Below are 13,252 nucleotides of genomic sequence, written 5' to 3'. Positions count from 1 at the left end.
ATTTACTTTTGTAAAGCTTTTGATTTATATAGATTAGATAGTCAATAGATGTTTCATCAATTGATATAAAATTTCAACTCTACAGTTATAAAATCGTCAAGTCTATAAGAATTTCGTTTTGATTTCTGTGATTATATAACTAATAAAGTATATATGTAAAATTAAATTCATTATTATTAGGAAGTCAAGTAGCGCCAACCAAATCTAAATTTTACCTTTTACATCAGGTTCAGTTAATGGCCATTGATAAGAACCTTCTTCAGCAAATACATAACCATGTTTTTGTAAATATTTTCTTAATTCTTTTGGACCTTTTGAACCATAAGGATATTTTTCTAAATTTAAATTTGGATTATTTTCAAGAGCTTCTAATAAAGGAGTAAATAATTTCCATGAAACATCTAATTCATCATCTCTTACAAAATTTGAATGATTTCCATGTAAAACATCTCTAATTAATGATTCATAAGCTTCAGGAATCCAAAAATCTTTTGAATATCTCTTGTTATAAGTTAAATCTAAATCAGTTAATGAAGTTTCTGTTGATACTCCAGGGATTTTTGAATTAATTTTTAAATAAATTGCTTCATCTGGTTGAATTCTAATAACTAATTCATTTCTTTGAATATCTTTAAACATTCCTCTTGCTACTGGTTTAAATTGAATTCTAATTTCAACTTTTCCTTCATCTAATGCTTTACCAGCTCTTAAAATCATTGGTACACCATCCCACCTTTCATTATGAATATTTACTGTAAAAGCAGCATAAGTAATACATTTTGAATCCTTTGCAACAGTTTTATCATCTAAATAACTTGGTTTTTTACCATCTTCTGATTTATCATATTGTCCAACTATAACATCATCTACATTTATTTTATCAAATGCTTTTAATACTCTTACTTTTTCATCTCTTACTGCTTCTGCATCAAATGATACTGGTCTTTCCATTGTTAATAAAGTTAATACCTGTAAAAGATGATTTTGCATAACATCTCTTATTATACCAATAGTATCAAAATATCCTCCACGACCTTCAGTACCAAAAGGTTCTTTAAAACTAACTTGAATTGAAGAAATATGATTTTTATTCCAAACTCCACTAAATAATTCATTACCAAATCTTATAACTAATAAATTTTTAACCATTTCTTTACCTAAATAATGATCAATTCTATAAATTTCATCTTCTGAAAATAATGGTGCTATAGATTCTTGTAATTCTCTTGCAGATTTTAAATCATGACCAAATGGTTTTTCAATTACAACTCTTATAATTCCATCTTTTGGATAAACATCTTTTTTAATATGTTCACAAACTTCAGTAAATGCAGATGGTGGTAAAGCTAAATAAAAAATTCTTTCTGGTTTTTCAACATTATGTTCTTTTTCATAATCAACACATCTTTTTTCTAATTTTTGATAGCCTTCATCTGTATCATAAGCACCTCTAACATATGAAGTTAATTTCAAAAAATCTTTTTTAGTTTGTTCATCACCTCCTTTAAAATGTTGTGATATTTTTTCATGAAATTTTTCTTCACTTAAATCTGATCTTGCATATCCAATGATTTGACAATCAGGACTTAATTGTTTTTCTCTATATAATCCATATAATGCTGGAAATGTCTTTTTAGCAGCTAAATCACCACTTGCTCCTGCAATGATAAATGTATAATATTTCCCAAATGAAGTCATTGATAAAAACCCAAAATTTTATTATTTGATTAGTAATTGAAATTTCTGTTGGCCCTGAGCTATTTTGAAAAAGTCTATGAAAAAATCAATTGAGTAATAAAATTGATAAAATTGATACAATTGAAGTTGAATTGATGAAACTAATTGATTATTTTTATAAATTTTAAATTCAATTGATGATGAAAAACTTAGAAAATTTGTTGGTTTCTAAAGTTTATAGAATTCAACTCTAAAAATATTATTGCTTTTTCCTGGAAAATTATAAATATAATAAAAAGCCCACTAAAAATAATCAACTTTGTGTTTATCCTTTCACTCTTATAATTAATTATCAATTATTTAGTAATCTTTCGGACCTGAAATAAATGCGATTTAAAAGTAATTGATTGAGTATCAAAAAAAATCAATTAAGAATAAACAAATTGAAAAAGAAAAAGTAAAGAGTTACTTGTAAATTTATTATTTACAAATATTTATAATTTGTATTGAATCTTAGATTTATAGAAAGATATTTAAAATATTAAAGTATGGAATTTAAGGGTAAATGGCAAACTTAATTTTCTTACTATTATTTATGTATTATAGATTTAAAAATTATTACTGTTTAATTTTAGACCGGTGAGCCGACTTATCTGATTAAAAGGATTATATAATATTAAATGATATCCAGGGCTAAAATAATAATAATTTTATTAATTAAAAGGATAAAATTATTCATATATTAAACCGAGAGATTTGATAAATCTCAATTATAGATCACCAAACTATAGATTTGATTTGGATCTTCAATTATATGACTTAAGATTTTAAAGTTCGATCAATTGAGTACAATATATAATAAATTGTTTCACAATATTATAAAGCAATTTTCAATAATTAGTGACATTTAACAATTCCATTTCGGATAATGTGAATTAGTCATATTAACACGACTTATGAACAACTTATATTTACGAGGACGGATTATTTTTTTTGCAACCGTTTCAAAATTATTAATTATTGAATGGGCTAGTTTAGGAGATTAAATTGATAAGTTTGTGGAGGAAATTCAACTCTTCTATCAAAACTAGTGAGTGCGTAAATCTAATTTGTAGATTTATCATTTAGTAGATAGTTATTTCCAAAAATTATTATTCACATATTATCTCTATTACTAATTTATATATACATAATTACAATAACAATAATTAAGATATAATTTATTTTGCATATTTAGACCTAGCTCTTAATTTTGGACCATTCATATAAAACAATATAGGTATTGCAATCATAGCAGTAGCAATACATGCTAAAACAGTTGAACCTAAAGCAACTGGGAATTTCTTAATACTTAAATTTGTGAAAACGTAACTTCCAAATATTGGGAATACTGACCCTATAGTTGATCTGATTAAATCATTTGATGCAAATACTGAAGCTAAATATTCGTTTTTGAAAGAAGCTCCCATATAATTAAATAATGTTTGGAAAATTAAAAATGTACCTGAACTTGTAACTGCTACTCCAATTATTGGACCTATCCAATGAGTATATGTTGTTGCTGACCAACCAAATATGAATAATCCACTTGCAAATAAGGTACCACCAATTATAGCAATTGGTATAAATACTTCTGGAAATATTTGTTTACCTTTCAAAATTGGAACAGTGAATTTTTGATAAATAGCAGGTATATAAAAACAAGCAGCAATTAATACACCAATAAGTAATGATAAAAATGCAACACCTAATTCAACAATTGTAAAATGTTTAGTCTCAACAAAATATATGGGAAATACTTCAAAAAATAAATAAAGCACACTATAAACCATTGCAATATAAACATCAATTAATAAAACAACTGGTTCTAATATAGTTATTTCAATAGGTCTCCAAAAAGTTTCTATTGCTAATTGTTTTTTACTAGTTCTTTCATTATCTAAAAGTCCTCTACTTGTGATTTTTTCATTACCAGTTTTAGCTCTTAATCTTTTAGCTTTTCTTGCTAATAAAGTTGGGGCATAAGTTTCAGGCAAGAAAAAGAAGAACACAATTAATGAAAATCCAGAAAGTATTAACATGAACCAAAAACACCATCTCCAACCACCTTTAACTGATAATATAGCTCCAAAAAAGGGACCCATTGAAGGACCAGCAACTGCACCAATACTCCATGTAGCTAAAGCAGCAGGGAGGTACTGACCTTTTGTCACATCCAGAACACTAGCAGCTCCAGTGGCGAGGCAAGGGCTTGCAAAAAATCCACCCAAGAATCGTAATATAACAAATCCAGCAATATTTTTAACTAAAGCAGTTGGAATTTGTAATATAAAAAATATAAATAATGTTATTATATAAATTGAGGATCTACCAAATGTTGCATTTTCAGATAATGGTGAAAAAAAAATTGGTCCAATACCATAACCTAAAACAAATGCGAAAACTCCCAAACTTGCAACTGGTTGAGTAATTTTGAATTCCATTTCAATTTGTTGAATACCTGGTGTATATATTGCTGATGCCATATAAACTGATGTCGTTAAAAATGCAATTTCAAATATAAAAAAACATCTTTCAATAGTTGGCCAATTTTTAGGATTATCTGGATCATCTGGACTTTCCCAATCAACTATAATTAGATTTTTATCTTCTTCACTATAACCTTTTTCATTCTTACCATTTTGTTCTTGTTTTAAAGTCCTATCAGAATCATCAGATTCATTAGTTTCAGATCCATAAGGATTATTATCATTCACTTCATTATAATCCTCTTTTTTTGGTTTGTAATCTTTATAATATTTTTCAGGTATAACATAATCATCTTCCTCTTCTGGGTGTTTAAAATATTTATGTCTTGAAATATGATATATTAATCTACCAGCAAAGCTATCCCTCAAAAACCTATGAGGCATAATTTTTGGAGCTTGTTTTTAGTGCTTAATTCATATTGAATTTAAAAATGGATCGTAGTGATATTTTAAGTACTTCTATAGATATTAATTTATACATCATTATGGCAGGTACTAAAATTGTTTTTCTCTAATTTTGCTATTTGATTATTAATTATTGTTATCATAATATTGCAACTGAAAAAAAAAATTAAATACGTCAATTTTTATGCAAGTAAGCTTAAATTGTATGAATCGATGATGTATACAAATAAATCCTTTTTTTGTTTTCAATTTTGAACTTTTACGTAGAAGAGGAATATGAGTTTATTCTCAAAGTAGCTAATGAAGGTCTTGACTGTCTCCAGTCTGTCAAAATAGCATTCGTAATTTCAAAAAAATGAGATCAATAAGAAGTTTCGAAAAATTCTTTTAAATTCCAAAAGCGATCTGCATGGTCTAGATCTAAAGTAAGAATTATCATCGACAGATACGAGCCAGATTTTAGATAGAGCCCGTAATTTAGAATCCGGCCAAGATTTGTACTACACGAACCTGAGTCTCTATTTCTTGAATGTTATAAGACTTCAAAATTGATAGCAGTATATATTGTTCTTATGCAAACCTTTACACTAAAAGCAAAAACAAGAAAAATACATAAGTGCTCAATTTTTGAGATTGTAAGCATATCTAGTTAAATTCAGTTTATTTTCAAAAAGTTCTCATGTCTCAATTTCTTCAAGTAAACAGAACTTTAAACTCGTTAGATCAAAATACAGATAGATACAGGGCAGTAAACTTAGCACATGCAATACCCTCAAGAATTCTTGGTTACTAGAGTTTATTTTACGAGAAAATAAAGCAACTATTAACCAAATGTTTCAGATTGGCTACCAAGTAGTTTCTTGTGATTTTGTGCTACAAAATTTACAGAATTGTAAGATCCAAGCATAACAAAGTTATTTGCATAAATAAATTTTTATCATTTGTTTTAATGAACAACAGTTTCAGCGATTAATTAATTAGTGCAGAACAAACTGCAAAAGAATTGTTTCGTCTTGGAAACAAAGAAAACACACATATAAGGCTCTGACTGCCAACATTTGGATGAATATCACTCAAACACATACACAGATTATAAATACGTTCTGTCAATCAACACAGAAAGAGGTTTTGACAGTTGCCACAGCCAAAAGGTACCCTAAAACGGAGGTAATAGGCATTCTCATTGACGTACCCTAGAAAATTCTCAAATAGGGGTGGTTTTCAGCTATCAACAAATTAATTATTGCAAAATCAAAAGACAGGTCTCTGCACAACACCATCATTTGAGCAAATAGAGCCAATGAAGTGTTGGATATAGTGCAAGCATGTCGCATATTGGTACTTGATGGTACTCAGAGTTCTCAATATGGCTTAATAGTCTGTAAAACTACCCCTGAAAAAATTTGAGAATCTATCATTTTGCGCCCGACCATTTCACTTTTTTTTCTCAAATTCTTTTTATTACAGTTCTGAATACCCTGAGCCTTAACTTGTTTGATAAGCTAGGTCTCATTGCTCAATCTTTTCTAGTTCTTGAGATATTAGGCAAATTGTCTAACTCGCTCAAATGAGCAGCTACGGGCTTGAAAATAGTTGCAGATAATAGATCTAAATCCAATAACATCAATAAACAAATTTTTTTGCTGATAGCATTGCCAGATAAGAAGATATAGGCCATTTTAGCTTTGCCCACTTTCAAGGTCAAAATTACACAAAACCGGATTTATAGATCCGATGTCACGTTTTGTGGTAGTCGAACGACCTTAATAACATCTTTCCTGTTCAAGAGGGAGCTTAAAGTCTAATATTAATTACATTCAAAAAATCATAAGCTTGAGATTAATATAAACACTTATATAGCTACGATCATAATTGAAAGTCTGATATGAAGAATTTCTTCAGTACAAAATACTGCATATAAGAAAAATTACACTCTCCGTTTCATCTTTTTTTAAATGACTTTCACTCCTTGATCATTCAAGTTGGAGCTGAAAGTGTCATATAAATTACATTTACTTTTTGACCAATTTTACGATGATATAAATTTTATAGAAATTGAAAAACTTTTAGTTGTCTTGAAATTGTCAATTTTGAAATATCACATTTTGAGTTGTATATCTATGTGACTGCATATAAGCAAAAATTAAAAACTCCAATAACTCCTTAATAATTGAACAATTGCTTGATCTTGGTAATAGCTATTATTACTTGAAGTGAGATCTATCAATTGGTGTTACTTTTGTTAGTGTAAGTGCAAAATTGACGAAGTTAGCTAAAATGTTGAATATCTCAACAACCAAGAGATCAATGGAAACACAACCTATATGAATGAGAAGCGAGAAAGAAGGGGTATCTGAGGAGACAATAAAAAGGGCATTTTGTTGTTGATATCTAATGAGTCTTAAAAAAAAGTGACGTGCTTCGCCGTCATTTGGCAAAATTCTCAATTTTTTTAAAACAGGGGTTTAGAGCAGCATATGTGACTTTATAGCTGCCTTGTACCATTAAGGACTTACTAGTCAAACTAGTCATTCATATGAATGACAGATGCTAACATTATAGCTATATTTATTGTTTTTTTACTATTTTACTAATATAATGTATAGTTTCATGACTGATAAACCCCCAATTGAGAATTTTGATGGTACCGGAAGCATGAACCTTATCTAAAAGTATAAGGGTTCAACGCTACAAAATACTAGCTTTTCAGTACTAAATACCTCTCAAATCTGGATTCTCCTTTTCTAAATTATTTAGTTTCTGCACCAAAATGAATAAGAAATTATACATATTATTAATTTGATCACTTAATATTATTTAACTCCCGTAAAGTTTTGAATTTTGCTACTTTTATATAAAATATATAATTCGAATACTATTATTTAGATTGATTGGTTTTGGAATTATGATTCTGTCGTGTATGAATGATTAAATATACACATTTTTGCAATTTGATTTGTCATGATTTTAAGATATTGCGTACCTTATAAACCTGTATATAAGCAAATGTCAACTGATACAATAAAATCACAGACTTAAAGTTTTGAAAACACATCATTACCCTACAAAATGTTTCAAAAAATAGATTGAGTTGAAACTCAGTAAGCGGGAAAAATCAAAATTACTTTTTTTTGGTTGCTTAAAGGTTTCAGAAGCTTCACCTTATATAATTTCAGTATATTATGTTCTCCATACTTTAATTATTTTTTGTCTCGATTTCCTTCATATTAAATTTTTTGCAACTAAAGATCAGCATAACAAATATTTTGTCATATAGATATATACAAAGCAAAAATAATACTTTTTATTTTATTTTGACAACTTTTCTTTTCAATTGATCACTAATTTCTAGTTTAATCCATACTATGTTTTATCCATACTACTCTTATCCATACGAATGTAGAGCTATTTATTTATTTATTTACTACTAACTTCAAAATTCTAGTTTCATTATCAATTGGAAACATTTTGTGAGACATTTCACCCACTCAAGTTTGGGATTTACCTGAGTTTAATACCTGAGACGTTTTCCCGACCTAATGGACATATTAAAGATTTTATCAAACTTGGGACTCAACCTTTGGAGACAAACCTAACTAAATGACTGGACTGTGGATTAGATTAGACGATGGAGTGAAGCAAGTGAGATTTTTGCTGTTTTAGATAATTGGCTTACAACCCTTTTTGACTTGGATTCACGAGATACATGACTGTAGGTGGGAAGTTTGTTTGGTAAAGATAGATAGTTGATTCTGCTTCAACTTTGATCCAAGTCATTTCATATTATCAGTTGGTCAATTGTTAATGCAATATTAAATACTAAAGATAGCAGAAAAAAGACCCGATATTGCAAACCTGACACAAACTAGCTTCAATCTGACTTTACACTAGCTACAAAGATAAGAAAGTGGTTCTTAAGGGTGCGAAATAGGCTGGAAGTATCTTAAACAGACATTTTTCTGCACTACGCAGCTTAGACATTATGACAAGAAAATTACGAACCGTTACAAAAGATGCCACCAAGCAAATTACACGCAAAAATGCTGCAAATATAAGCATATTAGAATATTTACAACCATTAGGTTTAGGTGCAAATTGACAAGCAAAACTACTCAAGCATATCCATTTTATCAAGAACAGCTACTCAAAATCAAAGTCGACATACAACTGTTTACATATTTTAAATAACCTTCAACTAATGCTGTTTTAAAGATTGTATTAGACAACAAATAATAAAGCAAGATTAGACAAAAATAAAGATGTTAAATTAGTTACATTAGAGTCACTAGTGTTACATTATTTGAGACCTACAGAGGCACATATACCTAATTATTATAACGTACCCTAGAAAATTCTCAAATAGGGGGAGTTTACAGCTGTTAACCAATTAATGCTGCAATATCAATAAACATGTACTAGCAAAGCTTTAGCACTTAGATAGTTTCATGCAATCATGAGGTTTAGTGATACATACATGTCGCATATTGGTTCTTGATGGTACTCAGAGATCTCAATATGGCTAAATAGTCTGTAAATCTACCCCCTAAAAAATTTGAGGATTTTCCAATTTGCGCCCGAACATTTCATTTTTTTTTCAGATATTATTTTTTATTGCATTTTTAGATACCCTTATTGCTCTTCAATTTAATGAACTAAGTCTCATTGATTAATCTTTTCTGGTTGTTGAGATATTAAGCAAAACGTCTATCTCGCTCAAATGAGCAGCTACAGCTTTAAAAGCAACACCAAAAGTTAGATCTTGGTTCAACTAGCGCAATAAACATACTAAATCGTGAGCAGCTCCATTGGCTCAAGAGATATAGGACATTTTAGTAAATGCTGATTTCAAGGTCAAAATTACACAAATCCGGAGATATACATCCGCTCACGTGTGCTAGTACTTCGATATGTAGCTTAAGTGTCGGTGTTCTACACATTAATAAATAAAATATGAAACGATAATTGAGGTGGTATTTATATAGGAGTAATTGATTTTACCTGAACCAATTACAATTAAAATTGAGCTTCTGAAGAGCTTTTTTTTTCTTATTAAAATATAATTCCTAAGAGCGAACAACTGAAATAATACATGATAATGACTGTAATCCTGCCCCATTGCACTTGAATCTCTAGTAATTTGACAAAAAAACTGACAATATTTCATAGTAATAATAAAAGGTGTGAAAAGACCAGCCATCGTAAAAGTTGAAGCTAAAACATTAAGGAGTTGTGACAAAAAATGAAGCTAACATGAACACAACAACTCCACCTATCATTAAAACTAACCGAACGTAATCGAATTCTTTAATTGTTGTAAATAATTACACTTTGGAGTTGGTGGACGGAAAGAATATAAAAACACAACTAAAGCAAATCCACCAATTGGTAAATTAATAATTGCCATGTTATGTTCAGCGTTAGCAAACCACCAATTACTGGCTGAACAACTGATAAATTTCTTTTATGAAGATGATTCAAACTGCGACTGACATTCCCTTAATTTATTCTGTAAATCCTCAATCCGACCTTTTAATATCGTATTTCTAATTGTCATAAATAGTGCAATCAGCAGTATAAATAAAATTCCAATTGTTGTGAATATCTTTGATGTATTATCTGTAGTCATATTCGAGTTTATTTCCGTACTTTTTTCAACAATTGTGTGTTGATTCATATTTCTAGTGATGAATTGAACTTGACTTGAAATAAATGTATTTAATCTTTAACAAAGGGGGAGGGTGTCAAAATTATAATATCCGTAAAATCCCGTATTTTTATGTACAGGAATTTTGCGAGGTTTCGTAAAGTTGAGATTTGAAACAATTTTTTTTCTAAACTTAGGTTTGTTTTAAAGTATTATCAACCAAATCAAGAGGTCAATACGAAAATAACGATGATTTTGAATTTTTCTTCTATCGAATAAATATATTATTAAAAATTCACTATCTATGAAACACTATATACAAAACTTAATATTAAAATATTTGTTGAGTCTATCAACACCTATCATCACCTCCTTATCAATGATTCTTATTTTTCACTTCATGAATCTCATCAGCATTAGTGGATTCATCATTTGAAAAAGTACCATCAACATTCTCTTCTTCTTCTTCATGGTCTTTCGATTCAATAGCTTCTTCCTCCAATTCTTTAACATCTTCCTCTTTCTTTTTTTCTAATGCAACCATATCTGGTAATCTTTGATTTGTAACAAATATACAAGAAATAGTTGAAATTATACTCCATCCAATAGTCATATAAAATACGTTATGTATAGATTTCATCATTTGTTGTTTTATAAATAATTGAGTTTGTGGATCTAATTCTTTTAATATTGTATTTGATGACATTATACTTGATAAATTAAAATTGTGTAAATTTTGTTGAATTTGTATATTAGCTTTTGGAATAGCTGATTTAAAATGATTTTTTAAACTTGATGTATATACTGCATCTGCTAATGTTCCACCAATGGCAGATGTAAGACATCTAATTGTATTTATAAAAATTGTTGTCATAATTGTACCACCTGGAGTTTTAGGAGCTTTTATTTGTGCAGAAATCATAGCTGGTTGCATTGATGAACCAGCTGCAACACCAATTAATATTAAGAATCCAACTTGTTGTGAAAAAGATGAATCAACTTGTAATAAACTTAATAATCCTGAACCTATTGGTGCTAAAATTCCTGCGAAAACACTCCATGGTTTTATAATTTTTAATTTTTGTATAGTAACTCCTGAAATAATAGATGATATAACAACTGAAATAATACATGGTAATAAATGTAAACCAGCTCCCATTGCACTTGAATCTCTAATAATTTGAAAATAAACAGATCCATAAATCATAGTTATAATAAAAGATGTAAAAGTACCAGCTAATGCAAAAGTTGAAGCTAAAATTTGAGGAGTTGTAACAACATCAGTTCCAATAATTTGATTTTTTGAAAATTTAAAGTTCCAAATTGCAAATAAAATAATAACAACTATACCAATAACAAAACATGAAATAACAGCTGCAGAATTCCATGAATGATTTGATGATCCAAAAGTTAAAGCCAACATAAACACAACAACTCCACCTATCATTAAAACTAACCCAACAAAATCAAATTCTTTTAATTGTTGTAAATAATTACCTTTTGGAGTTGGTGGGCGGAAAGAATATAAAAACACAACTAAAGCAAATCCACCAATTGGTAAATTAATATAAAAAGACCATCTCCAAGTAACATTTGAAGTGAATAACCCACCAATAATTGGACCCAATACACTAGCTACTGCAAATGTAACACTAAGAACTGTCATTCCCAAAGGTCTCTTATTAATTGGTAAAATTTCAGAAACTATAACAAAAGTTAATCCTTGAATTCCTGCTCCACCACAACCAGCAATAACTCTACCACCAATTAAAACACTCATATTAGGAGCTAATGCACATAATAATGATCCTATTTCGAAAATAATAACAGCAACAACCATTGTCCATTTTCTACCAAAAATAATTGAAAGTTTACCAAATGGTTGAATGAAAACAGCCATAGCTAACAAAAATCCTGAAGTTAACCAACCAATATTTTCAAATGCATTAAAACGATTACCAACAGTAGATAAAATAGTAGCAACAATAGTTTGATCTAAAGCAAATAAGAACAAACATAAAAATAATGAAAGAAAACATAAAAATAATCTTGGACCATGAATATATTGATCTTCACGTTGAGTACCATCACCAGCATCTGATTCTTTGAAATGACGTTTTTTATTTGTGGACTGTTGATCTTCTAAATCTTGTGGTTGATGTTGTTGTGGCTGTTCTTGACTGCTCGAGTTATAATTTTTCAAATTTCCATTTTCTGATGTATCTGATGAAGCGGAACTAATATTTGATCCAATTTGTTCTTTAGACATTTGTGATTTATCAATTTTGACTTATTGTATCTAGCTTTTGATATAATCTAAATTTAAATTGAAGTTCTTCGACTTGTTTGTTAATTGTTAATGGTTTGTTAATAAGATTGTATAAGGTTGATTTAATAAGTAGGTTTTAGATAATATTAAAACAACAATAAGTAAAACATAAACTTTAAAATCAAAGGAAATCAAGTTTAATTTATAACTGATTTATTTATTTAGATGATGATATAATATCTCATTTGAATTACCTACATGATTGTACATTCTCTAAAAAGAATAATGAAAAAAAATAAATTTCGGCTTAAAATAAAATAATAAACATACGGATTTAGGAGATTGCCTGTCAAAAACAAACTTTGATTTTCAAATACTTAGATATACTATTAGCTTGTATTTTTAACAAAAACAATTACAAAGTACCTTTAACTAGTAGGAGATTAACCACTTGCTAATTTTGAAAATAACAAATTCATTAATCAATTAAAAAGCAAAGTAAAAAATCTTGATAAATTAAAAGTTGTTTCAAGAAGGTACGGCTGTTTTTAATTCCGCACGTGTGAAATATTATGTATGTCTCAAAAATTAATTAGAATTAACACCAAATGTTTAAGCCGTATTACAAATAAATAAATATTTAACTCCATCTCTCTTAACTATTATGTATATGATATTTAAATCCTTTTATGTATGTGTAAATTAGTTTTAATTTATAAGGGGTTTTAT

At 28.6% G+C, this 13,252-nt stretch overlaps 3 protein-coding genes across 3 annotated transcripts; all 3 read right to left on the bottom strand. All coding sequences in view use genetic code 12, as the record gives it.

Annotated features, from left to right (window-relative positions):
- Nucleotides 1-204: 204 nt before the first annotated feature.
- ZWF1 (glucose-6-phosphate dehydrogenase) lies at nt 205-1,698 on the bottom strand (the record flags this gene model as incomplete). Its single annotated transcript, XM_051765008.1, has 1 exon — nt 205-1,698. The coding sequence occupies one exon, from the start codon at nt 1,696-1,698 to the stop codon at nt 205-207; it is 1,494 nt and encodes a 497-aa protein (XP_051618363.1).
- Nucleotides 1,699-2,897: 1,199 nt separating this feature from the next.
- Nucleotides 2,898-4,589, bottom strand: MDR1 (Mdr1p; the record flags this gene model as incomplete). Its single annotated transcript, XM_051765007.1, has 1 exon — nt 2,898-4,589. One exon carries the CDS (start codon nt 4,587-4,589, stop codon nt 2,898-2,900), a length of 1,692 nt encoding a protein of 563 aa, XP_051618362.1.
- A 6,041-nt stretch (nt 4,590-10,630) lies between these two features.
- Nucleotides 10,631-12,523, bottom strand: KGF54_004319 (basic amino acid transporter; the record flags this gene model as incomplete). The annotated part of the gene is made up of 1 exon (XM_051765005.1): nt 10,631-12,523. One exon carries the CDS (start codon nt 12,521-12,523, stop codon nt 10,631-10,633), a length of 1,893 nt encoding a protein of 630 aa, XP_051618361.1.
- Nucleotides 12,524-13,252: the final 729 nt, after the last annotated feature.

This window comes from Candida jiufengensis (assembly GCF_024610255.1).
Source record: "Candida jiufengensis strain CBS 10846 chromosome Unknown scaffold1, whole genome shotgun sequence".
Classification (NCBI taxonomy): domain Eukaryota; kingdom Fungi; phylum Ascomycota; class Pichiomycetes; order Serinales; family Debaryomycetaceae; genus Lodderomyces; species Lodderomyces jiufengensis.
Note: the sequence above shows the minus strand (reverse complement) of the source record. Positions and strands in the feature narration are given on the sequence as shown.